Source organism: Rousettus aegyptiacus, unplaced genomic scaffold (genome assembly GCF_014176215.1).
Source record: "Rousettus aegyptiacus isolate mRouAeg1 unplaced genomic scaffold, mRouAeg1.p scaffold_m13_p_14, whole genome shotgun sequence".
In the NCBI taxonomy this organism is placed as follows: domain Eukaryota; kingdom Metazoa; phylum Chordata; class Mammalia; order Chiroptera; family Pteropodidae; genus Rousettus; species Rousettus aegyptiacus.
The window spans coordinates 24,163,577-24,191,547 of NW_023416289.1; the positions used below are offsets into that span (position 1 = coordinate 24,163,577).

At 39.2% G+C, this 27,971-nt stretch overlaps 2 protein-coding genes across 3 annotated transcripts; one reads left to right on the forward strand and one right to left on the reverse strand.

Moving 5' to 3' along the window:
- The first annotated feature begins 293 nt into the window (after window positions 1-293).
- On the forward strand, window positions 294-27,428 carry ATMIN (ATM interactor). Of its 2 annotated transcripts, XM_016165890.2 has the most exons (5): window positions 294-657; window positions 8,870-8,995; window positions 9,770-9,969; window positions 10,472-12,290; window positions 27,302-27,428. In XM_016165890.2, exons 1-4 carry the CDS (start codon window positions 322-324, stop codon window positions 12,285-12,287), a joined length of 2,478 nt encoding a protein of 825 aa, XP_016021376.2. In that variant the 5' UTR covers window positions 294-321; the 3' UTR covers window positions 12,288-12,290; window positions 27,302-27,428. The 2 variants fall into 2 exon arrangements, with proteins under 2 accessions (XP_016021376.2, XP_016021375.2); XM_016165889.2 differs by lacking the exon at window positions 27,302-27,428 and having other exon boundaries at window positions 10,472-14,699.
- On the reverse strand, window positions 20,441-27,846 carry CUNH16orf46 (chromosome unknown C16orf46 homolog). Its single transcript, XM_016165912.2, has 4 exons — window positions 27,755-27,846; window positions 26,292-26,361; window positions 24,542-24,798; window positions 20,441-22,733 (listed from the first exon to the last, which is right to left on the reverse strand). The coding sequence occupies exons 3-4, from the start codon at window positions 24,749-24,751 to the stop codon at window positions 21,735-21,737; spliced, it is 1,209 nt and encodes a 402-aa protein (XP_016021398.1). The 5' UTR covers window positions 24,752-24,798; window positions 26,292-26,361; window positions 27,755-27,846; the 3' UTR covers window positions 20,441-21,734.
- Between the last annotated feature and the right edge of the window lie 125 nt (window positions 27,847-27,971).

Below are 27,971 nucleotides of genomic sequence, written 5' to 3' on the forward strand. Positions count from 1 at the left end.
ATACGCTGCCTGACTTTAGGATCTTTAAGTTCCTAACGCATTACTTTTTCTTCTATCCAATTATTGCCCGAGGTCAAGTTTCTAGAAGGCAAAGAATGTGTCAGCGGAACCAATACCTTCTACCAATTCATAGGAATCCCTGTAGTTTGCAATCTACCCGCCTCACCTAGCGAGGGCTCCCTGCAGACACATCCTTCACAGCCGGCAGGGGGAGTCGCAGCTCTGCCGGATGCTAATCACCCGGCGGCCCCGCCCTCTGCCGGAAGTGGCAGAGATGGGAGGCGGGGCCTGGGAGCAGTGCCCGGCTGCTGTGCGGGAGCCATGGCGGCCTCTGAGGCGGCGGCGGCGGGGCCCACGGCTCTGGCCTCGGGCGCCCTAGCTGCCCCGGCGGCCACGAGGGGAGCCGCCGCCGCCTCAGGCTTGTGGGGCCCCCCCGGACGGCTAAAGGGTAGCCGGCCACGGCATGCGGCGGTAAAGCAGCCGCCTGCGGGTCCCGCGCCGCCCGCGCCACCGGCCCGGGAGCTGATCCAGCCGTCGGTGAGCGAGTTGTCCCGGGCCGTGCGGACTAACATCCTGTGCACTGTGCGCGGCTGCGGCAAGATCCTGCCCAACAGCCCCGCGCTCAACATGCACCTGGTCAAGAGCCACCGCCTCCAGGTGAGCCTGCCACCGGACGGCGCCTCCCCAGGCCTGGCGCCGACAAAGCGCCTTGCTCCGGGCGAGGGCGCGGGTCCGGCTCCCAGGGCGGCGCGCTTCGGGATCGGGAATGCGCTGTGTGGATCCAGCTTCCGCCTGCCAGCATCGAAAGGGGCTTACAAATACATAAAATGGGCCAAACCGATGAGGGAGTCCCAGCTGGGGAAGGTGGGAGCTAGGAAACGAGTACGCTTAATAATAGGAAAATACTGTGTCATGCCACTCGGCTGTCAAGCCGGGGGAAGCAGGGGCTGCCTGCTCCTTACTTCGCGGCGCGGGCATTTTATACATTCATCTCATTAGTTCTCACAGCAACTTCATGAGGTGCAGATATCGTGCTCATTCTGTTGTTGAGAAACAGATTACGCAACTTGGCTGGGTAGTGCCGGGATTTAAACCCGGTCTCTGCTTCTAAAGCAGGTGTTCTTTCTACCACGCCCACAATACCTCCTTCCGGCGTTTAGGTCTAGCCGCATTGTTAAAAGAGCTGCAGATCTTGCTAAGCACCCTCAGTTCCAAGTTTCACAGTGTTGATAAAATCAGTTTTGCTCAGAAATGAGACCTAATGGAAAACTTCTCCTGTGGATCTTTAAGAGGGAGCAAGTATAACAACACGACAGTTGTCTGAACATCCCTTCCACCTCTTGTAAAATAGGACTGTGATTTTCAGCCTTTAGTCCACATCTGTGGAAAGCTTATTAAAAGTTCAGATGTTCGGCCCCGCCCAGATCTATCAAATGATAATTTCTCAATCATTACAGTAGGTCGTTTCCTTCCACCACTTAGAGTTTTTCTTTGCCGACAGTGACATAATTTGAAACCCTGAATCACTGAAAGCAGTTTTGTGAATATGTAGCTTTTGATGGTCTGAAGTGATTCAGGAGAAGGCGTAAATTACCTAGCATATTGCATGTTCTGTCTATCCTCTGGTAAGTCCTCCTTGGAAACTTCCTTAGAATCAGTCTTCTGATAAGAATTTAACAGCATAAAGTTTGAGGTTGTAGTCTCTAGTAGGTTGCCCATGAAAGAGTAATCAGTCACCTTTTAGCACCAAATAACAGAGAAGCAACAACATTCTCATGAAGATTAGGGACCTCAAACAGGAAATGAACGTGGAGGTATTGGTATGCTGAGGAAGACCCTGCATGTGGGGCTGCAGTTTTTCTTAGAATGGCTTAGAGTTTCTTCCAGGACTGAGAATGATCAACAGTCTCCCGTCTTCTCTTTCATACTAAATTTGAACTAAATTCTTCCTTTTTTAACCATATTTCAACTTGAATGGATGAGTATATAATTGTAGAAATGCTACAGCCTAATCCCTTGGTTCTCAGCTCATACACAATAGCCATCACCCACCTTTAATATCATCCCCTCACTGGTAGACAGCTGAGGCAGCATTATATCTCTGAGCACAAATGAAGCTGCCAGTCCTACCAGGACCCTCTTTGTGTTGGCTTAAACATCACTATCAAGCACTTAACAGTATATTGTTCTTTTCTCTGGCATTGCTGTCTGGAGCTTTGTATCTCTCAAGACTATTAAGCGTAAAGATAGCACTTATTCTTAAAGATTAGTTTGATATACGTATACAATAGGTTTATCTCTAATTATGCTTTTAAAATATGTAAAGTTCAGAAATTCTGAAGATACCAGTACATAAAATTAATAGGCCTTAGAAGAAGGAATATATTTGAGGCAAATGCAAACTATGACAGTCAAATCTTGACCCGGACTGTTTAGCATTTCAGAGTATCAGTAATCCTCCCTTGCTTAAAACTTGTGTTAAGTCATTCTTCCAGTTCTAGTCAGATTCATTTTTTAGATTTGTCTGAAGACAGCACAGTGTACATAAGATTCCTTTGTGAACTGAAAATATTGAACAATGAAAAAATGGACTCTTCCGAGTTTTATTCCTGGGTCATTAGAGAGACCTATTTTAGCAGGAATTAACTTCACCCAGATCCATTGTTATTTTTTCTTATCCAGTAGGCTCACTTTCTTACTTTATTCTGTCCTTCTAACCATAGTACCCAGCAACTCTTGGGCATCTGCCGTCTTGGTGGAAAGGGCATTCATTTTCTTGAACAAAGGCAGCCTATGTGACAGAATAGCCATATCTAAGTAGTGGTGGCCCAGTGTGGCGAATCTGTACCCTTAGTTCGGATCCCAGATAGAAGGCTCTTGAATTCAAACATTGCTCTTGACACTTGATGTTTTCAAAGTATTAGAAGGAGGAGGTCTGGAGATGGAGACAAGGGCTGACCAGGAACTACCTATAGTTTTGAAAGCAGTCTGGGCCAAAAACTCTACTACCTGTCAAGTGTGCACCTACTTTCTGCTCTGAAGCTAGTCTGAGTATATCTGCTTAACACATTTGTGCAATATTCAGTGGACATTTTCCTTTTCTTCTCTTGGTTACAGCTACTTGCATAATTCTAGTTCATTTCCTAGTTATTTTTTTCTAGATTATGATAACCTTTTATTTCCTTCCCCATTAGTTGCTGTATGCTTTTATTGTATTCTAATTTTTCTTCACAGAATACCCTGTCCCCAACCAATTACACCCTTCTTAATGTAAATGAATAACACCCTTCTGAAGGATGATGGATAAGAGTGGAATTGTAAGGTATAGGGTACATGCTGCCTCTCGGTTTTATGTGAGTTCTTAAGATATTTGTCTATGTTCCGTATCCTGTAAGGACATCTGGAAATATCCTACCTAGTTCAGCCTTGCCTATAGGGGGGATCTACAGAGAAATGAAAGCTGGCGATTCAGGAAAATGAAGAGTAAGAATAAATAGGTATTTCTTGATTGTTAGAGATTGTTATATTCCTTGTGTGTGAAAGCAAGTGAAAGGGATGGCAAAGCCCTTAACGAACTTCTTACTCAGCAATGTTTATATTTTAAAACATGGCTTAGAGGATTTTGTATTGTGTTCAGGTTAAGGGTTTGCTTTTAATGATTTGCCAGGAAGGTTTTTTAAAAGCAAAGGAAGCAAACAGTTTCAAGTTGCTCTATAGATCATATTGTACAAAAACTTGTAATTTTAAATTTACAGTAAGAAGACAACAAAGCAAACTAGTTTTCTTGATTTCTTTCTGTGAAGGCCGTCAGGTGCTAGAGTAGCTATATTGCCTTTTTTTCCAATTTTTGCAGGGATTCTTAGAATCCTTTACCCTATCATCTTCATTTGTGTCCTTCCTCTTGCTTTTCTCTTCAGTATGTTTACTTTTTTCCATCTTTTTTTTTTTTTTAATTGTTTTCTCTCCTGGGTTCTTTTTCAAATCCTTTTACTTAAAATGTTTCATAAACAGGTACCCCCCAAAAAGTACACAAAACATGAAGCATTTTTGTGTACTTTTTTTTTTTTTCAATTATTCAATAGATAGAGTACAAAAAGCCTGGTAAATTTCGTTCTTGACTGTATATAGAACTTCAAAATAAAAACACCACTTTCTCACTGCAGTTTATGTTTTATTGTGCCATCATCATTTCTTATCTCCCCTATTCTCATCTCAGCCAACCTACCCTTTGAGCTTAGTGTCTCAGAACGAGAATGAGAAGAAGGCCCAGAAACTTGGTAGAGAGGTGGTGATGGTGAATGCTGAGGAGCTGACCCTCAGAAAGCCAGAGAGGGAACAGTGCCAGTTTATTGGCCACATGCCTGTAAACAACGTCAACAAGGAGATTGTTGATGCCCAATGTAACTGTCGTCAGTGTCCCATCCTGGTATGTGATACAGTTTTGGCTTAATTGACCACTTGAATATATTCAGTCTAATGCCACAAATTTTTATTGAACATAACCCTGTTTGAAACATTCCCAAATGTGACATTAAATAAAAACATATTCCTTTCCTTAAAAAGGTTTGAGAAATTTTAAGTAGTTCCATTAGCTCCAACAGAGAAATGAATAACAGAAAAGATCCAAGGTAGGTTGAAGTTACATTGTAAGGGACTTTGAATGTCCCAGGCTAAAAAAATTTGGACTTGAGTAGTATTGGGGTGCTGTTGAAAAATGTTTGAGTGAGGTAATGACTTAATCAGAGCTATACGTTAGAAAGACAAGCCTGGCATAGTGTGAATAAAAGAGATTGAAGGTCTAGAAATTAATTAAGAGGTATATGACAGAGTTCAAACAGAGAGTCAGGAGAACTGGAATAATGAGGTTAGCAGTGAGAAAAGAAAGGCAAGGAGATGGTAGAAGACATTTAAAAATGGGAGTGAATAACTGTCCAAACTTGGAAGCAACCAAGATGTCTTTTAGGAGGTTGGTGGATAAACTGTAGTACCTCCTGACAATAGATTGTTATTCAGTGCTGGAAAAAAATGAGCTATCAAGCCATGAAAAGAGGTGGAGGAAGGTTAGATGCTTATTACCAAGTGAAAGAAGACAATCTGTAAAGGCTACAATACTGTGTGATTCCAACTGTATGACATTTTGGGAAAGGCTAAACTGGATACGGTATAAAGATTAGTGGTTACCAGGATTTAAGGAGAAAAGTGTTATGAATTGGCAAAACAGGATTTTTAGGGCAGTGAAAATACTCTGTGTGACACTATAACAATGAATACCTGTAATTATTCATTTGTCAAAACCCATGAAATGTACAACACTGAGAGTGAACTCTTAATATAAACTATGGTCTTTATGTGATAGTGATGTCAGTGAAGTTTCATCAGTTATAACAAAGGTACCACTCTGATGGGGGATGTTAGTATGGAACACACTATACATGTTTGGGTACAGGGGTATATGGGAACTCTACTTTCCACTTAATTTTATTGTGAACCTAAAACTTCTCTAAAAAATCAAGGTTATTAATATTTTTAAAAGTGAAGTGAATAGTTATACGAGAACTTGATAGGGAGTTTGCAAAAGGATAATAAAAGAATTGCTAAACAAAACTGAAGCTGTATTAGAAGTGAGGATAAATTTTGTAGTGCTCCTGTAGAAAGAGTTCTTGGAAGAGCTGACAGCCTGGAACATAGAAGAGGGCCATCTCCCTGACATGTAACTAAGAGGAATTTGATAATGGTCAAGTGAATGAAGGATTTTAGAGTCTTCTTTGATGTTCTCCTCACATTTCATTTTATCTCACTGATAACACTAGATGGAAAACTATATAAGGTAATTAAAATTAGTTCATTAAAAAAACACTAGGTGAACTGATGAATGGGATGAGTTGGTGGTAAGAGGCAGTGTCAGTGGTCATTCAAGCTAGCAGATGCCAATGTTTTAACAAAAGACATTTCAATAGGCTTGTACAAGGACAATATTTAATGTAAAACACTAGCTTAGATTAGCCTATTTGCATTAAGTTGGTTGGCAAAAAGCAAAAGAAACAAAAATCTCCACAGCAAATAACTGATTATGTGATTAGCACTGTTCAAAGCCCTATATATTATTAATTAAATCCTCACAACGACCATAAAGTAGGTCCTGCTATTATGCCTACCTTACAGGTAAAGAAACCAAGACACCTAATTTTTTCAAGGTCATGGAAAAGTGGCAAAGTAGATAATTCACTATGGCAGTCCAAATTCTAGAATCTATGGGTTTAACCACTACACCAGTGGTTTTTAAGCTAAAACTGCGTATTGGGATCATCTGGGAAGATTCTAAGACCAAGTATAGATTCCTTATCCCCATCTAAAACTAATTAGAATACTTGAGGTTGGGGGGCCAGGCATAGATGTTTTTTTTTTTAAGTGCCTCAAGCGATTGGCTTTTCACTGGCCACCAGGTTTGAGAACCTCTGCCCTAAACTAGATGCCTTTCTAAAAATGCTCTGTATTTAGTGTGTGATTACTTCCTTCTTTAAGATACATAAAAAAGATACATAAAATAGTTTCTGCTCCTAAGGAATTTAGTTGAGACTGGAACTCTAAAAGAAAGTGATAGTAGATAAGATAGCTTAAATTAGGTACTATCTTGGAATTCAGACAAGGATTAGATCTTTAGATCTGAGTGATGAACTATGAACAAGGGAATGCTTTTTATTGAGAATGTTATCTGGGCTAGACTCTATGCTAATCTAATACAAGATAACCCTGAGAATTAACTTCTGTTTTGGAAATGAGTAAACTGGCTCAGAGAGTTTAAAGTCCCTATCCAAGGCTACACATCTAATCAGTGGTAGAAATGGCTTACAGCTACATTGTTCTTTCCACCATTGCATTTTGTCTGATGGGAGACAGGAGGATGTGGGACAGACTGGGCCCTCAAAGAAGGGCTGTCATTCAACATTGGCTGTCGAAGGTGGAATTGGAAGTAGGAAGAATGTTAGGCTGAGTAGGGTAGTATATGAAAAGAGAACAGAAAAATATATAATGGCAGATTGGAAGCATAATGAGTTGGGATTTTATTTTACATACTTTTTTTTTTAAGTATTAGGTGATATATACAAATAATATGGGGCATGTCAAATTTGTTATAACATTAGAAGAGGAAAGAAAATTATGAGACTACTTAAATAAAACAAATGAATATGAATATCTAGACAGTATAGTATGATAAATGAATAGACCAGTGTGGTAGGCATGGAGCAATAACTGACTGAATTTGATATCATTGAAAGATAAATTATGTTGAATGAGTGGACACAGACTCAACAAGATCAGCATGTTCCTCTTGAGATCCAGTGGGAAAACAAAAGGAAGAAGTCTTAGCCACTTACTAAGTTCTCACTTCTTTAGATACACACTGATGAGAAAGAAGATAGGTGGGCATGTTCCAAAAATAATGAATCCTTTCTCATCAGAACACTAAAGGACCAGAACATCTAGGTGCCACAGCAGCGGCTTAGGGCTGAGTGCGCATCCTGTTGTTTCCGGTGACCTATAGAGAGGTCCGTCACCCAACACGTTTTGTTAGGGCCAGCTGGAAGGGTCCTGATGAGAAGGAGTCTCATACCCGAGTATGTGAACAAAGTATGTCATCAAGGGCAACAAGATTGAGCACTTCAAGCTAAATTAACTTACCAGTTATTTTAAAACTTGAAGCCAAAATAGTCAATCACATTCTTAATAACAGAGGATTATTATATATAAAGTGCTTAGAACGAACAAGGCCTGGCACAGTAGTAAAAGCTGTGTTAGTACTGGCTATTATAATTATTAGATTTCAAACAGCATGGTGCCTGTATTCAAGCTGATATATAAACGTTGTGTCAACTAGATTTAGCTACTGGAAGGGGCAGTGTGACGATCAGGGAAAATCACAGTGTTATTTATCAGAAAGGCCTAGTCATAGTCAAAAGAGGTTTTTTTTCAGGAGCTTACACCAAGACACATGTAGGATAAAAGGGAAGATTTACGGATGATAAAGAAATCTTGAGCCTGAGAAACTGTAAATATATCACAAATAGAGAAACTGGCTTTAAGGTGTTGATGTAAGAACATCCAAACCTGTAGAAAAATTTGATGAGCTTATTGGAGTTTATTTGAGCCCACCAGAAGGCACGCCTGGAAGCAAACTCTTGATAGACTGAGAAAAAATGCTTCCCAGAATGAGTTTGCAGTTTCTTTCATACATTTGGAATTAAGGAGGGAACATAAGGAAGATTACATGAATGTGAGAGAAAGCAAAGCTGGGAAATCTTTATGATTGGATTATATGATAGTTAATAAGATTGTATACTTTCTTGAAGGTGATTATGCTTATGAAGAATCTGAAAAAGGCATTTCAAAGGTGTGTTAACCTGGATGCACAAAAACTGGACAGAGATTGCCCAAGGCAAAGCACCTTTTACTAGAGAAGTTAGAGGCCTCAGGTGGGACAACCATGATCTTCCCAGTTAAGAATTTATGGTCCGATCATCCTGTGAGGTTACTTTTAGTTAGATTATTATAGAACCCCTTTTTCATCCACAAAGGGCAGAGATTTTAAGTTTTGAATGAAGTGTTTTAAAGGAATGGATAGAAGATTTTTAAACAACATAGTTTGAGCTATACTTTACACACCATAAAATTTACCGTTTTAAGTGAATAATTCAGTTATTTTCAATAGATTGACATAGTTGTGTAACTTCATCACAATCCAGTTTAGAACATTTTTATCTCCCTAAAAAGATTCTTTGTTCTCATCTTTAGTCATTCTTTATTTTCATATTCAGCCCATTCTATTAGTTTTATTTTTAAATAACTATTTAAAGTAATTTTTCTTTTGCAGGATGGCATAGTAAATCCTACAATAAGAAAAGATTTGAAAACCGTACCGAAATTCTACTGTTGTCCAATTGAAGGATGCCCTAGAGGCCCTGACAGACCATTTTCTCAATTTTCTCTCGTAAAACAGGTATTTTACTTGTCTTAAGTATAATTCTATGAGATGAAATGCAGATGATATAAACTTAATGTTCTAATTATTTACCAAACATAACTAGAGAATTGAGCAGAAAGTTGCTTGTAAGGGCAGCCACCCAGGAGTCTCCCAATTGAAAAAAGTGAGTACAGTGTAATGCAAGTGAAGGAGATGTGGCTTGTTCTGGAGGGGAAGATATCCAGAAACAGATTTGGAGAAAAAGAGAAGACCAATTTAAAGAGTGAGAAAATATATACATCCAGATCTTCTGTGTGAATCTGTATACCTGCAAGGTCAGACAAGCAAAGGCACAAAGGAAATGTTCTCCCAAGGGAGTAAGAAACTACACAATTTGTGAAAAGAGTTTCTGAAGGGGCTACCTTAAGAGGAGGGAGGGACCCAACAATAGGGAAAAGAGGATATCCAGGACAGGAAGAGATTTGGAGCTGAACTACTTCCCTGAGTGTTTGCCGGAAGGGGTCTTGTGAAATGCTTTGCAAAGACTTTTTTTCTGCCTGCAGTATTTATTTGTAGATCGGGATCTAAATGCTGGGTACCATGTATTGTTTCCAAAACAGTCACCTCACTTCACAAAGCCAAAGTTATAGAAGAGGCATATGACTACTGTTGGCCTGCTTTTACATTCTTTTGATTTGGACTGCTGTGTTTTAGCATGTAAAATCATTGTTAATTTGGGTATATTGATGGTCTTTGAAATATTTTGAGCAGTTGCAGTTTTTCATTATGGTCCCCTTGTCTTCTTTCTAGCACTTTATGAAAATGCACGCTGAAAAGAAGCATAAATGTAGTAAGTGCAGCAATTCGTATGGCACTGAATGGGACTTGAAAAGACATGCAGAGGATTGTGGCAAGACCTTCCAGTGCACATGTGGCTGTCCCTATGCCAGTAGAACTGCATTACAGTCCCACATCTACCGAACTGGCCATGAGATCCCTGCAGAACATAGGTAAAGAGGAAGAAATAATGGGAAGAGTTTCAAATGAAACTTCCTGGAAAGTCATTAGTGTAGGAATAAAGGAGGAATAATGGAGAGAAGATGTGACATGGAAGAAGAGAACTTTTGGAAATGGCAGCAGTACTAGTAAAGGATCCATGTGTACTTGACCCAGTTCTTCCTTATTCTTTCTGCCAGCTCCTTTTGAGGGTCCCTTATCATGAAACTACTTCATTTTAAAGGTCTAATTTATATTTGGTATACTAGCTTCCTACTTTAGAAATGATCAAATCTCTTAGCTTCCTTATGCTTACAGATCTAAGTTGAATTCTCGTACTTAGAACTTAGCCTATCTTCACCAAAAAATAGGTATGCCTCCACCTTCCTTGTTTGTGTTCCTGAACTTCTACCTACTATATAGTAGGCCCAGTTCTTCAAAGGGTTGCAGAAGAAGGGGTTTCTCTTCACTGGGTTGAATCTGATTACTTTCTCTATTCATTGTCATTGTTCTCAGGGATCCACCTAGTAAGAAAAGGAAAATGGAAAACTGCCTGCACAACCAGAAGTTATCCGGTAAGACCATTGACTCATTGAGCAACCAACCAACTACAAGACCAGACCCTCAAGAATTAGAAACTTCAGAAATAAAGCTAGTCACTTCCTTTGAAGATTCTTGTGTCTCTAATGCCAGAAAGCAAACTCTTACATCATCAGCTCCAAAATATCCTCAGAAGTTGCTTTTACCAAAGCCTAAAGTGGCTTTGGTTAAACTGCCTATCATGCAGTTTTCTCCCATGCCTGTCTTTGTGCCTACAGCTGACTCCTCGGCCCAGCCTGTGGTGTTAGGTGTTGATCATCAGGGCTCTGTCCCGGGTGCTGTACACTTACTGCCCTTGTCCATAGGAACCCTGATCCTCGGCCTTGATTCAGAGGCCTGCTCTCTTAAGGAGAGCCTCCCTCTTTCAAAAGTTGGAAATCCTGTTGCTGTTGAGCCCATTAGTACAGGTGTTCAAGTGAACTTGGGTAAAAGTCTGACTAATCCTCTACAAGAACTAGGAAGCACATGTCAAAAGAACAGCATTTCTTCAATTAATGTTCAGACAGATCTGTCTTATGCCATGCAACACTTTATACCTTCTGCACAGTGGGTGAGCCCTGATTCCTCTGTATCGTCTTGTTCTCAAACTGATTTGACGTTTGGTTCTCAAGTTTCTCTTCCCATTAGTGTTCATACTCAAACGTTTTTGCCCAGTTCTAAAGTAACTTCATCTATAGCTGCTCAGACCGATGTGTTTTTAGATGCCTGTTTCCAGTCAGGTGGGATCTCCAGAGAAACTCAAACCAGTGGAATGCAAAATCCAACAAATGACCGAGTACATATGAACCAAGCTGTAATGTGTGGAGACATTTTCGAGAGTGTCCATTCATCATACGATGTTTCTACAGACAGTATTATAAGCAGCAGCTTAGTAGCAGAGACTGTAACTCATGGCTTGTTACCTCAGGACCATCCCAAGACTTTAAATCAAGATATTGAGAAATCTGCACCAATTATAAACTTCTGTGCACAGAATAGTATACTTCCTTCACAGAACATGACAGATAACCAAACCCAAACTATAGATTTATTAAGTGATTTAGAAAACATCCTGTCAAGTAATATGCCTGGTCAGACACTGGACAATCGTAGTCTTCTGTCTGACACGAGTACTGGACCTGACACCCAGCTCGCATCTGGCCCAACCCAGAATCCTGCAATTGATTTTGATATTGAAGAGTTCTTTTCAGCCTCAAATATCCAGACTCAGACTGAAGAGAGTGAGCTTAGCACCATGACTACTGAGCCAGTCTTAGAATCACTAGACATTGAGACCCAAACTGACTTCTTACTCGCAGACACCTCTGTCCAGTCCTACAGTTGTAGGGGAAATTCAAATTTCTTAGGCCTTGAAATGTTCGACACACAGACACAGACAGACTTAAACTTTTTTTTAGACAGTAGCCCTCATCTGCCTCTGGGAAGTATTCTGAAACACTCCAGCTTTTCCATGAGTACTGATTCATCTGACACAGAGACCCAAACCGAAGGAATCTCCGCTGCTAAAAACATGCCTGTTCTGGAAAGCAAGGTTCAGTTGAACAGTACAGAAACACAAACCATGAATTCTGGCTTTGAAACCCTGGGGAGTTTATTCTTCACCAGCAATGAAACGCAAACAGCAATGGATGACTTTCTTCTGGCCGATTTGGCCTGGAACACGATGGAATCTCAGTTTAGCTCTGTAGAAACCCAGACGTGTGCAGAACTACACACAGTTTCCAACTTCTAGAAGGTGAGTCCACATGTGGGACGGCATTTACCATTTCCTTCTGGATCTAGAAAATGGAGAATGGAGACAACAAACAGTATTAACTCTGTTGAATGTAGTTGACATTTCGTTGCTTGGATTCTTTGAGGTTCTTTGCCTTTTGTACTTGTAAACATGAAATTTGTGTATAAACGTGAGTGTATCATAAAGTGTAAGATGTTGATATAAAAGGATTTTATTGTGTTGTCTACATTTGCCCTTTTACAGCTAGTCTTTCCATCTTTAAAGAAAAGGAATTCCACACCTTTAAACCCCATCTAGCCATTTAGTTGAAGCCAAACTTAACAGGTATTAGGGTAAAAACTTTTGAAATCTTCAAAATATTTTATTCAAAGTGTGACTTACATAAATTGCACCTAACATTTTTTTGTTAGTACTTGTTAGAAATTCCTGTTTCCCGATAGTAACACCTAAAGAAATGTGATGCTGTACCATCAAATTTAAACACCAGTGCTTAGATGGTTTGAGACTCATGCTGCCTGCAGCTTCATCTCCTTTAACATCTTTTCTTACTTGAAGACACAAAGGAAAACTACATCTGCCTTTAGCTTTTCAGATAGTTTTCATGTACTCATTCCCATCTCTTCTCTACATGGACTATTATTGACACCAATGTAAGTATATAGTACTTTACTCACAAGATGTGTGTTACTGTAAAATTACTGCTTAAAGTAGTAGCAGCAAGCACTTAGTATAAATACTGGTCCTTCTAGAGTAAATAATGGTCATGCCCACTGTGGACACACTGGGTTTTGGAATCATGCCTGTTAGCTCTTACTGGAGTATACCCTACAAACATCCCCTCTCTCTTTCTACTGTAGGCCAGGGTGGTGCTCCAGAGCTGTTGGTCAAAGTGTACTCGCAGCTGGACCTGAGTCGTGTCACTATAAATGTTAATAAAAATAATAGAAAGAAAAAAGGACATTCTTCACCCTAAATTTCAGTGCATAAGCTTGAAAGGGAAGAGTGCAATCAATTATTTTAAAGCAAATCGTACACCTTTCATCATTTCCTTGAATAAGGAAAGACATTGGTCTAGAAAGAATATTATTTGTGCCTTGAGGATAGCAATTATAGAATAGATCCATCTTCTGCATTTTGTTGCTTTATTTATTTGTTTACAGAGGGTAATACCAACCAGTCTGTAAAGAAAACTAGTGAAAGGCAACTGCTTCAATAATTAAGAACATCTGCGTTTTGAAATGGGAGCATGGTTCAAGATGCTTTTGGGGTTTTCTGTATTTAGGAGATCCTGAATTCTTGATCATTGGCCAACTTTAAGGCAAGTTAAAATCAGTGTTGTCTGTAGGTTATCTAAATTTACCCAAAAAAAATGCTCTCTTCAGTGGCACATGCTTGTGCCGCTGAAGGCTAAATCCTCAAAACCTAAGGAGGGGACTAATAATTCATGTAATTGATGGTATTGCTAATTCCTGTTCCATGAAAGAATTGTTGGTAATGGACAAATAGCGTATCCTGAGCAGTTCAACCCAACCTGGTAGATAAATTTTGCTTTGGTCACAGTTGCCTATGAATATGAGTTTCAAAACAAACATAAAGCCTTAACTTAGAATTTCATTATGTTTTGGAATCATCACTGCCTTAATGTTCAAACATCTATTTAAGTCCTCTTAGTAAAAGAGAAATGCATGTTTGTTTATGGCTTTTTGTAAATATAAATGCAGTGATCTATGGCTTTAATTTTGTTTGTTTGTTTCTGTGACAGTGTTTATTTATCCAGCCAATAGAGTTATTTACAGAAAAATGGAGCATGTAATAGTTCTTCATGTAGAAGTAAGAACTGTTTTTCCCAAACCTTAGTTATCTGAATTGTTCTAAGATTATTTGTAAAAACCGAAATTCAGTAATTAAAGAGAAGTAAGAATTCTACCTCTTTTTGTGAATTCTTCTACTTACTCATAATGTGGTTTATGTTGTTGGCCTTAATTTTTCAAAAACTCATCTTCTGAAAGTCACATAATGAAATGATTGTGCCTAGTTATTTTCATTATTGTTTTACTTTTGGTCATGAAACCATGCTAACAATTTTACTAATAGAAAATGAAAAGATACTCCATTACCAAAGTTTCTATTTTAATGTAAAGTTTTTATTTTGATAAAAACTGTACACCTTAGGATTTAAGTTTTTAGAAAATTTATTCAAAGGAAATTACTCCAATTTATGCGGTCGTCAGATGTGACCATTTTATAATTGGATGACTCTTTGTAAGTAATGTGGTTCTGGCTTAAGAGCAAAAAAGAAAGGTTAGAATATGAGTAGTTCTTTGCTTAGTCACTAATGTGCATGAAAACCAAATCACTGCTTCTGATTCCCTTGCTATAAAAGAAAAATAAAACTTTTGTCGACTTACCTGAAAGGTGCCATGTGATGTTCGAAGCTACTTTCAATGAAAAGAAAAATCTATCAGTGTCAGTTTAGCTGTGAAGTTGTGTTGTTTTATTAATAGTGGCAAATGGCAGGGTGATATTTTCCTGTTATTCTTTATAGCCTTAATTTTAGAATGTCTATCTCAATTCCAGTCCAAACTTGCTCATCAAAACCTGCAGTCTAATGACTCAAAAGAGCACTTACTATCTAGTGTATTTAATTGGTGCTTTTCAAACTTATCCTCTGAAGGTTCTTAAAGAAGAACATGTAATTTGGGGGAATTTATGGATCAAGACTGAAGTCTCAAGTATTATGCAGTTTTATTTTCCTTATATCTCACAAAATATGTGTGTATGTCCTCATCCGAAGTGTATTAAAGTGCCAGTGATTCATTGATTCAACATTAGCAGAGGACATGCCAATTTTTTGGCTTTATCCATACTACCAACATCTAAAACACTTTCTTAAATGAATTTTAATACAGTTTCTTCATCAAGATGTTGGCTAGTATGGCTCATGGCTAAGAAGATAGTCTACTAAATACCATTTTAAAACATTTGCATCCAAAGAAATCTCAGTTGCGTGAACTATATTAGCAGATTCACTGATATAATACTTGACTGGAAGAGTACCAATATTTATTCAGTTCTTTCAACAAACAAGAAAAAAACTAAATTTTACATTGCCTTAGTAATAAACACATTTGTAATTTTGTTCTAAATCCACAAATTCAAAAATAGTGAAGGTTAGCTTAGGACAAACTTGCCAGTGTCCCTCTATTCATTTTTGGTACTTTCCTCTCAAGCAAGTTAATGTAACAGGACATAAGTCTGGAAAAGCAACAAAAATTAAAACAAGTGATACTCTTAGTTTATCAGTGAAATAGTCATTTCAGAAAATCAAAAAATTTTTGAAAAAATGTATTTCCGTGGCAATTTTGTTAACTCTCAAAAGTACATATATTTCCTCAAAGTGAACAATTTTTATTTTTTTTATTTTTACTTATTTATTTATTTTGCCTAAAAAAAATGAGTTTAGTAACAGTATATGTCAATAAGCCCTTGTTACAAGCCTGTCCTCTTCTTACTGTTTCTGCTTGCAGCTTTTTACTCTTCTTTCTGGTGATCCACTGCTTTTTCCAAGTCCTGGGTGAAATACTTGGTTTTATGATTGCATCTCAAACATGCTGCTGCTTAGGACCATTTCTGAAACTGATCCCTCTACCATGCTGTAATGAGAAATTTAGTGCCTTCAGAAAATGTAGAGCTCGAGCTGCAATAAAAATTTGGCAGAAGTCAGTGCATCTGAGGATATTTAACCTTAAAATGCTCCTCAATAACTTTTCCCTATTTAAAAAACAAAACTTAAAAATAAGATTTTATATTACATTTTTGAGAAACCAAACTTTGGCAAATTATTCTTTAGGAATTGTTTACTCTATATTGTCTTAGTTTATGGTAATAATTTTTATTAGGCTATATTTGAGAGTCTAGTACTATTAATGAATCATAAGTTGGTACCAATTTCTTTTTCACTTTTTGGGGGAAAGCTGTGGTATATTTTAAAACCATTTAAATCACTATTCTCTAATGATATATATGCCTAAGTAGTAACTCTTCAGATTTAAAGTTTTATAAATAGCTACCATAATTATAAGCTGACATTCCATTTTCCTGAAATTACATTAGAGTAATCAGTCAAGAGGATTTGGGTAAATAGCCTCAGAACTAAGCCTTCACAGGGTAAAGAGTATCAGGACCAGTGACTATTATCAGGACCAGTGGTATTTATCCCAAATTAAATGTTTCATTGAGAAATTACTAGTTTTCTTGAGAGCACATGCACATTAAAACAAATGAAATGGCTAACACTGCTTTCACATTTAGTGGTTAAGTGAATAATCATAACCTTCCTATAGTGCTGAAAATAAGACTTTATGTTTTCAAGTGAGCTGTCCTCAAGTTTTAATAAGCAGATGAATTGTTTCATTTTAAAATATAAACAGGGAAGAAAGGTCTATAGTTTTGAGCTAAATGGGAGAAAAAGTCATTTTCATGTGTTTTTGTGAAGTAATGGTTTGCCCGTGGTTACTAAGGAGCATCGTACATAGTGTTGACTGCCTCTTAACATTCACATGAATTTAGCACAAGCAGTGAATGTGAAGAGAGTACTGCTTAAACAGTAGAGAATTCCTAATAATGTCATTAAATGTAAATACATTAACTTAACATCTTAGAATTTTGTTAAACACCTTGCCAAACAAGAATGCACATTCTCCTGAAAGAGGGATAAGAGAATGCCAACAGCTCTTCCTGGTGCTGTCTAAATAGACTCCACTGTAACTATGAGAGAGGGAGTCTCAGAGAAAAATAGGCTTGTCGCTTCATTCTAGAGTGGACTCAGGTAGGTGGCACCAGAAGGCTATGAAGGACCAGGACAAAACAGAGCACCATAGGGCTTTAGACCTAGTGCACCTCTGCTTTCCAGGATGAAACAAGCAGATCTCCCATATTTCCTTCACCTCTGTGCCAAGGTTTCTGCTTGCTCTGTAAGTAAAGCCATTAGAGAAGCTGCAAACAAAAGCAGTGAATTCTAGAATTATAATTACCTAAAACAGTGATTCTCAACTGGGCCAGTTTTGCTGTCTTGGCACTTGGCAATGTGGAGATATTCTTGATTGTCACAACTTGGGGTTACTATTGGCATCTAGTGGGTGGAGGAGGCCAGGGATATATTGCTAAACATCCTATATGTACAAAAAAAAAAAAAAAAAAAAAAGCCCTGCCACAAAGAATTAACCCAGCCCCAAATGCCAACAGTGTCAAGGCCGAAAAGCCTTTGGGTTCTTTAAGAAGTGTATATGTTGTATGTGTTACTAAAGAAGGTTGAGTTCTCATAGCCATATGTGAAAAAAAATCTCTAGGATTTTTACTTTCAGCAACTTTGACATGTACAAATTAAAATTCATTTAGATTATTTTTTTTTTTCATTTCACACTACAAAGTTCAGGATCCAGAGCAAATCTGATCTCAAATCTGTGACAAAAAAGTTCATCCTTTTAAGTCTCTAGTAATGTTTGTAGGCAAGTTAACTAAGCTAAAATGACAGAATTAGAAAGGACCTTAGATATTAATCCCCCCATTTAGCAGCAATGCCCAGTGGCAAAGCTGAGTATTTAAAAAAAGTTTTCTAATGTTCTCAGCATCTAGGAAAAAAGGAAGATGGTTCTATTTTACTTCTTACACTGGATACTGGAATTTATCCTAAGACCGTGCTCAAGAAGATACACAGTAGTCTTGATCTGAGCGCACTGGTGTTTAGATTGGTGCAGTGGAAATTCAGGCAAAACAGGATGAGGGAAAGGGCCAGGGAATGGTTGGGTTGGTTCATGGATTGATTAACAGGGTCCCAGGCAAAGAGCCTTAGCCAACAAGTTATGAAGCTGGGTTTTCAGGACTAGTAAAGAGTAAAGATCCATCAAACTCCAAATAACAACTCACCATGGCCTATAGGATTTCTATATAATGTTGAAGAGCCAGTTATTCATTAAAAGGAAATAAATGATCCAGCTATTTATATTTGATCTGATCATAGATTCATGAAAACCATAAATTTCTGTTGGCATTTTACATACATTACCTCATCCTCACCACATCCTGTATCTGAAATTGTTCCCAGCTTACAGGAAGGAATGATATTCTCCAGCCCTCCTTCCTGCTTTGTATTTTCCACCCAGTGTTCCAACTATCCTCACCTGGGAGACATATTGGAGCCTTCAGACACCAAAGCTCCAGACCTACCCTAACCTGACCAAACACAGTCTCTCTGTTGATTGGATTCTCTGTAGATCACAGAAGAAAATGATCCTTGATGTGCATGCATATGATCAGGATAGAAAGAGATGATGCCCCCAAAGGGACTTTGAACTCTTAAAACAGTGCCTTGTAAGTTCAAGTGGAATTATTATATCATGTGACTGGCTAATAGAACTCAGGGCGGAGGTTAGCCTGGGCATCAAGAACCTGGCATTGACTCTCTCATGGCTCCAGCATCCCAGTTTGCCTGGCATAGGGCATGTGTTCCTGTGGTACATGAGCTACCCTGTTCTGCCCTTCCTCACAGCCTCTGTTTTCCTTCCCTACGTTGCTTCTCAGGAGCCCCTAGCACAAAGTGGACTCAAATGCAGGCATTCCAAAAAGCCCCAAATGCAAGGCCCCAACCATGCAGTTCAGGCTACTTAGCTAGCTGGGGCGCCCTCCTAAAGATGGGCTGCAGCTTCTGTGTTCTCCCTGGGTCTTGAAGGAGACACTTATAGAGATTGAAGGCAAATCATTTTATAGCATGATCTTTGAAGTACAAATAAATTTCTCAATAGGAGCAATGTCCAGAAAAAAAGAACTAAGCTAAACATTAGGGAAAGCCTCCCTAGGTAGCCAAAGTTCTATATACTTGTCCAAATGTAGCCAGGTCTTATTCTGACTTAGTCTTCCTCTTGCCCTTCGATGTGCCACCCTCATCTGTCAGGTTGACATTCTTTCTGTCCAAGGATTCTTGGACCTCCAGCCCGTCTCTTGCCTTACCTAGACCCTCAGCAGCATCCCCAGGTCTCAGCCCAGCCTCACCCAGTGGGTGACTTCAGGCCCTATAGGAGCTGTGTCAGGTGCTGCCACAATTCCACTTGATGATTTTTAAGTGCTTGAGAAAAATAGTTTAGAGTTTTACAGAGACATTCAAAATAATAGAATGAGGGGTGAAACATAGAGCCATCCATACTTGGTTTGGAAAGGACCAGAGGAAACAAAACTTAATTGAGATCATCACCCTGAGGTAGGAAGAAAGCCACTTGCGTCTTTTTTAACATGCTTGACTCCTTAAAATAGTGAGTTCCCCTGTAAGTTTTCTTACTGACCTAGAACCCTTAATGGGGACTGCATTCTAGTAAACATTTAGACTTTATCTAGACTTGGACATCAAAGCCCAGTTTGAACATCCTGAATGGAAATTGGGACAAGGCCTAGAATGACATTATCCAGGGAAACAAGCTGAATCTGGGCTCATACAAATAAGATCCCAGAGGGACTTGATCAGGTATGTGAATAATTACCTAACAAAGAAATTCCAAATGCAGAATATTCTTCTGTATTCACAGAGAAATCTTGTACCCAATATTTTGTTGGCCAAATTATTTGCTCAAAAAGAAGGCTACTATGAATCTTTAGTAAATTGGGCCATTCCTTTGTTCAGACGGGCCCTCCTGTTAAATTATTACTATATGTTTACCCCCAAATCTGTAGAATTTACAACCCTATCCCAACTAAAGAGCTTTTCTTAAAAAATATTTTGTTCTAATTTAGATCAGTGTTTTCAAACTGCTTCAAGATCTCGAAAGTAAGTACATCTGGGCTGAGTAGGTGGGGCTCCACCCCTCACTCATGCTGGTCCACACTCTTCCCTCCCAAATACTTTTAACTGTTTTACATATTGAGCGTATTCATTATTCTGCTGCTTAGAAAAGGGGCTTGAAAAAATCCAGACTTAGGTGGGCAGGCTGCCAGAGTTAGAGGGTCCTCAAACAGTATCAGGTCCAACACCCCCACCACTCTCACGCTGTCCAGAAACAATGGGAAATCAGGGGGTCCTCTTGGGGACAGAATCCAGATGGTTTCTTCATTCAAGAAAGAAGGGGTAGGCGGAACCTAAAAATTGCTTCCAGACTATGGAGAAATTTCCAACTTAAGCAGGCAAAATATACCTTTTAATGACTGTAGTACTATAATCATTCTTGCATTTCTGGTGTTTCATAAAAACAAACCAACAAAATAAAAATCTTAAACTAACAGATAAGACATTACAAAGACCAATTATGGAAAGCAGATGTTTACAAACACAGTCAACATTTAGGGGATGGTAAGTCCAGAGTTCATAGTATAACCTACCTTAAGCAAATTCAAACTGTAAATACAGAGCAGTTAAATGGTTATTTATATTACAAAATGTTTTTTCAAAGCATTTCTCTACATGGCATTGTCACTTGGCATTTAAAATACAACTCATTTACAAATATCATTTAATTTATATACAACTTCAGGAAATAATGCATTGGAATAAAATGAGGGGGGAAAGGAACAGGAGAGGAGAGAAAGTAACAGCCCATTTTGTAAGAGTCTGGGGTTGTAGAGTTCCCAAATATTAGATGCAAAGTAGGTCCGGAGGAAGCATGTGGGGTGACAAGAGTCATAGTTACATCTTTTTTTTTCAAATAAATATTCTTAACCTGCTTCCCAAGAAGGATTTTGTGGAACTGTGGCTAAAAATTCCCAGACAGAGACTAACATGAGGCTACAACACCGGGATATGTCACCTTGAACACATAGGATACAATAAATGTGTTAAATCCATGGGGATATGTCACTTTGGACACAAAGGATACAATGGATATGATATATTCATGAATATATGGATATGTCACTTTGGACGCAAAGATATTCATTTAGACATAGGCTGGACTTTTCTATTAAAGCAGTGTTTCAGATCTTTGTGTTTCAGAGAAAATGAAGCAACAAATAGATACCTGCCTGGCCTAAAAGATTGGGAAATAATTTGGTCCAAACAAGCCCAGTACACTTAGCATAAGGCACTGGGGTCAGGCAGAAAGAGCCCTTTCCAGTGGGCTTGGGGCTGATACAGGGGCTTCACCAAGACAGGCTCTTTGGATTCCCCACCATTCTCTTGGCTTCCAGTGGCAGGCAGAGGCTGAGACTGGCATTACTAGTTTGCATTTTGTAAGTGACTAAGCAAAACAAGCAGGTATACATAAATCAAAACTCATACTATGAGGTTCAATTTCCTCTGGTTCTAGTACAAAACAAAGGACAAGGGGAAAAAGAGAAGTGTGGGAGAAGAGAAGGGGAGAAGAGATGAAGGAAGAAAACAGAAGAGAATGGATGGGGGCAGGAGAGAAAGAAAGAATGAATGAATTTCAAACAGTGCTTATTCCCAGGGAGTTATATTGTGGCAACTCAGAGAAGTCTTTGGGTGGAGACAGGAATGACAACTCTGCTCACTGTGAGGGACGGCAAGAGAGGTCTTGAGAACACATTGGTCTCCAATGTTTGGGGCCTGTTTTCCAGCTTGGCCTCCTTGACAACGTACTTTTGGGTGTTCATGGGAGGTCTTGGCTCCCTGGCTTTGAATTTTGTTTTGTAGCTTTGCACTCCCTGTTTCTGCAAAAGCTGCAAGGTGGCAAGACAGTGAACATTGCTGGGGTTGGGCGGGCACGCCAGGTTTTTCTCAGGAAGGAGGGACCAATGTAGACAGCACGGCTCTGGATTGGCCAGCAGCAATGTCCTGGCCCCTGGAGAGGGGAAAGGCTGCCTGCAGTTGACTTTAAGGTGCTTGGCCAACTCAGCGGGTCTCTTTTCATCTTTCCCGTTAACTGTTTTCAATCCATATTCACAAGCCATACATGCATCCTTTTCCATACTTAGCACCTTCTCTTCAGGCTGCAAGGGAAAGTTCTTACTCTTCTTACCCAGACTGTCTAAGCCATTTGGGGCTGAAGTCTTCAGGGGAGGCAGAACTAAAAGTGCCTTGGAAGTCAAGGAGTCTGAGATAGAGGGACTTCTGTCAGAGGCCCCACTGGGGTCCTTGCCCTTAACTGTTTCAGGGCCAGCCCACTCTTCCAAGCACCAAATAAACTCCTTTATTTGCAGACTTTTTTTCTCTCCCTGGCTATAGGAGGGAAAGCAGATCTTGCTGATGTCCTTGGTAGCAGTGGTGGGGCCCTGCGGGGGCCTCTGCATCTGGGAGAAGCTGCCTTGATCCTTCTCTGGGCCTGCCTCGGCCAGAGCCCCTGACTCCAACTTCCCTCCCTCAGACTGAGGCTTGGTCTCCGGGCTTCCTTGGGAGAGACTGACACATAGTAAACAGCTACTGGCACTTTCTCCCACCTTCACCTTTTTAAGCTTCTTCCTGGGCCAGATGCAGGCAGTTGGAGAAGTCTGCCCCCAGCCATGAACCTACAAATAAAGCAGCGTGTTACTCTCAGCTGAGCTGCCCAAACTCTAGCCACCCCAACCTTGGCCACATCCCCATTTTGGCCATCCTATCTGAACTGATATTTTTCTTTAAATAAAATCTTTTAAAAAAACCTTTAATACCCATTTTAGCTTTACTAAGCAATAGTATTTGTAAATCTGAAATCCTAGTAATAGGATTTGTTAATACTAAAACACTAAGCTGGTATCTATAAATGGCCACTTGATGTGCTCACTATGTATTTTTTCAAATGTACATTAAAATAAAATTGGAAGTATTAAATAAAAATAAAAAATCAAAACTGTTCATCCTTGTCCCCCACCATCAGGGCTTCTCCTCCTTCCAGGCTCTGTTTACCACACCCAGGGAGACTGCTGTGCGGAGGGTCTGGACGAGAAAGGATGCGCAAAGGCAGGTCCATTCCAACAGTCCTTATATGCATATTTCAGAGTAGTTACATTCAATAGCAAACAAAACCTTATAACCTTAGAAAGTTTAAATTCTTAAATAGGACTGTATATAGCCCTGACTTACCTGGCATGGGAGTGTGTATATGGAAGGTCATAAATGCTTAAGGTGGCGATGGGGGGCAGTACACAATACAGAGAATACTAGACAAGGGCTCTTGAAGACATGATTCTTTCAACTGTCAAGTGGACTTGGGTGAGTCACCCTGCCTTGTCTTGGCCTTAGTTTCCACCTTTATAAAATAAACCAAGTAGATCAGGGTTTCTCAACCTTGGCACTACTGATGTTTGCAGCTTGTTATAGACTGTATATTTGTGTCCCTCCAAATTCCTATTTTGAAACTCTAATCCTCAATGTGATGGTATATGGAGGTGGAGTATTTTGGAGATAATTAGGGTTAAATGAGGTCAAGAGGGTGGGACCCTCATAATAGGATCAATATTCTTATAAGAGGAGGAGATAAAGAATCTCCCTCTCTGGTTGAATGTACCAAGGAAGGCCATGTGAGGGCATAACCAGGAAGAGGGCCTTCATCAAGAACCCAACCAAGCTGGCAGCCTGAACTTGGACTTACACCCTCTAGAACTGTGAGAAATAACTCTGTTGCTTAAGCCACCCTGCCTGTGGGATTCTGTTACAGCAGCCTGAATTAAGATAAGGCAGTACTATTTCCTGTGGTGGGTGCCATCCTGGCTGGGCATTGTGGGATATGGAGCAGCACCCCTGGCCTCGACCATTAGATGCCAGCAGTATCTCCTTCCCCTCATCCCCAGTCGTGACATTGTCAAGTATCACCTGAGAATCACTGGATTAGACCAAATTTCCTTATAGTTCTAAATTTAGGATTCTATTCTTGATTCAAAGAATAAATCCACACAGTTCTAAGTAGAACTTCTAGGACAGAAATCTCAGGTTTCTTGGAGAGTTTAGTAGTTAAGGAGCTCAGGTTCTGGAGTCCAGAAGATCTTGGCCACTGGCTGAGTGACCTTCAGCACATTATTTTACCTTTTGAGTACCTCAGTATCCTTGTCCAAAAAGTAAGGCTGTTCAGAATACCTATTGCAAAGGGCTACTGTGAGGTTGAACGAAGTGTGTACATGAAGCATTTAGTACTGTGCTTGCCAATACCAAGTGGCCATAAATACTCGATGAAAGGTACACTATTCTCATCATTAATATTTTACCTCTGTTCCAAAGATTTCTATATTTCATTATTTAAAAAAATTTGTTTTTGTCATAGTGACTATTTTTGAAAAAGTAAAAGAAAAAGCTTGCATCAAAACACCGATATGAAAGAGACCTAACTCAAGAAGACACTTACTGCTTCTTCCCATCCAGTTCCGATAGCAAACTCATTGGCTTTTTCATCCTGTTCAAGCGTGATGTCACTGATGTTGAGAAGACAACAAATATGATTCTTTTCGCTTTCTTCATCTGGACAAGTATAGGTTAATTCGTTTTTTTCTGTGCTTTGAATTTCATTATTTCCATTATTTTCTAATTTAGTCTCATTTTTCTGACAGAGATCCATTACTGTAATTACTGTGATGGTTGTTTAAAGTTTTTAACATCTTCTTCCTGTAGTTTGAAATGCAAATTGAACTCAGTCTTTATTCATTCATTCATTCATTCATTCATTCATTTAAAGAAAAACTTTATTAGAAGAGAAAGTAAATTTCCAGAAGAGGAAGTAGGCCTGAGCAAGAGAAGCATGGCTCAAAAGGCTGAACTCAGTTTTTAATACTGATTTTTTTTTTTAAAGCAATTCAGTCACTCAGGTGAAATATCTTCAAGACATTCAGGAACAGACTGAGAAGAAATATTATAAAAGCATCCATGCCAACTACTGACATTATAAAAGATAAGGTTAATTTTAATTAAAGGCTAATGGTTTAATTAAAGACCAAAATTGGGAGTGAAGAGGAGAGACAGATATTAGCACAAGCTCTATCACTCATGATGGGGTTCAGTCTGCAGTAAGCAAAGTAGGTTTAAGCATCCCTACTCTCCACTCCAAATATGTCCAATGATATTGTACTAATATCAAAAGAACTGGGGTAGATGTGTGTGACTTATGCACCCCAACCTCCTCCTCATTCCCTTCCCAACAACTCTGGATATTGGCTTGAGATCCTTAGGCTTTTGAGGAAACTGGTAGAGCATGTAATCTAAGCTAAGTCAACTGGTTCACTAATATTCACTGTATATGACTGACATCCTTATAAAAATGGGAAATTTGGACAAAACATGCACAGAGGGAAAAGAATGTGAAGAGACACAGAGAAAAAATGGCCATCTACAACCCAAGGAAAGAGGCCTGAAACAGATTTTCCCTTTGCAACCTTCAGAAGTAATCAACCCTGCTAACACTTTGATTTTAGACTGTGAGCCTCTAGAAGTGTTACACAACAATCTGCTGTTTAAGTCTCCCAATCTGTGTTCCTTTGTTATGGCAGCCCTAGGAAACTAATACAGTAGGTGGTAATGACAGTGGTGGTGGTGGTGATGTGTGATGACGATGATGATGATACTATCCTTAATACTTTTTTGGGGTTTAAAAATGGGACTTGGCATTTATAATCCAGTCAAAGGGTTAGGAAAGCTATAATCCTGATTATGAACACAGACTTGAGTGCCAAACAGCCAGAGTTCCAATCTTATCTATTAGCTATGTGATCTTGCATAAGTTACTTCTCTGGGTCCATTTGCTCAGCTATGAAAGGGCATGATTATAATACCTTCCCACAGACAGGGGTTCCTCTTGGAAACCCCACATGCTGCATAGATGAACTCTAGTGCCTAAGCAGTGACTGACAAAGATCCAGCTGAGTGCTAATGGACAGCCAGTGCCTTCTTGAGGAAATCCTTACTTGTAATGAGACAGAGTTCAATGGGGACCATACACCTTGCTTTCTCTCGCCCCAACGTGATCCCTGCCAGAAACCCACATTTTTCATTCTTTGTTAAGGGAGAGATAAGCAACTTCTTGTAACGATATCTGTTCAATTACCATTTCAGCGTTTTCATTTAGGCTTCAAGTGGCATTTTGATGGTAATAAAGTTCTATTTACCTATAGAAGGTCAAATATCTTTGGGCATCTTCATCTTTTCCAATATGACATCAGAGGAAATGAATGAGATCTGAAAGGAAAAAAACATATTATAAATGACTAGAAACTAGAAGTGCTATTTTGTTTACAAATAGAAGCATGATTAAGGACCTGACAGATTGTGCAAACCACCTGATCCTTTCATATTGTGCGATTTCACTACCCAGGCCCAAAAGTTACTATTAGTACACCTAGACCTTGTTCTCTTCTGAATTACAAATACATTTGTATCACAGAACCCCAAAGACTTAAAAAATGTACAGTTTGAAAGGAAAAAGAGCAAATAATAAAAAGCAAAGCCATTTATTAAATGATAAAATGAAGTTAAACTTGAGGTAATTATAGCAATGAAACAGATACTGTTTAGCAGAGATTAAATAGCTTCAGAATGTTCAAATCAGTAAGAAAAATGTTCTGTGACTGAAGTATCTTACTCAGAAGGTGTTCACTTAGAGAGCCTGCTCAAATGCAAAGTGCTCAAATTTATTGGTTCTCTAACTTGGCTGTGCCTTGGAATCATCTGGGGAGCTGCATGAAAAATAATACCCAGACCCCACCCACAAAGATTCTGATTATAATTGGTCTCGGCACAGCCTGGCCATAAGGATTTTTAAAAAATTACCCAAGGTGATTCTAAAATCCAGCAAAGTTGGAGAGCTGTTCTGTCAGAAAGTTCTTCCTTATATTGAATGAACACTGCTTTCCCCGCCCCTGCAACATCCTCCACTCCTTGGTCCTAGTTTTGTGCTCCAGGGCAAGGCTCTGTGATGGGAGGCTTTCCAATCTATGGATGGGGTTCAGGAGGTCTGTGATGCCTCTGAAGAGGCTCAATCATTTTTTCAGGGAAGGGTTTGCATCGGAGTTGCAAAGCATTCTATCACTACGTTGAAGAATCATTAATCCAGAGACTGCTCATCGCTTCAGCCTCCTAACAATCCTACGAAAAAATTCCATGTACTCTTCTCTTTCAGGTTAACCATCTCCAGCACCTTTGACTATTTCTCACATGCCATGAGAGTATGTGAAAGCTGAGGGGAAGCCTATGTCTCTATTTCTATATATAGAGAGAAACACCAGAGGCCAAGAATGCAATATTGGGTAAGTTCCCATTCTCGAGTCAGTAGAATTGGACCCAGTGAGGGCACCAGAAAAGGTTCCAGTAACATTTATTACAAATTTCCAAAAGAAACCCAGGTAACAATAATAATTTAATAATAAAACTTACCGTTACATAGCTCTTACCATGTGTCAGGCATTGTTATAAGCATTTTACATATTTGTTATATATCCTACATTTTTATAAGTACTTTACTCATTTAATGGGAATCATAGGAGCTATATTGACTCTCTATGACGGAAAACAAGAATCATCTCTGAGTCAATAAACACAGTATTCTTAGTCAAATGGTCAGATTCCCACATACTAGACTGCTAGGTGTTCTCCGGAACCCTGGTGTTCGTTCTTCAAGCTGGATCAAGATGCTTTACTACTAAAACAAATATTGGTGGTCTTTTTCTAAATAGAAAAAAAATAATAAGTTAGTGGAAAAATAGTCTTAATTTTAAGTTTTCCTCCAAATTTTATTTTTTTCTTCAAATTTTATTGCCCATTCTTGTCTTCCAGCTCTTGTAAGAAATGAC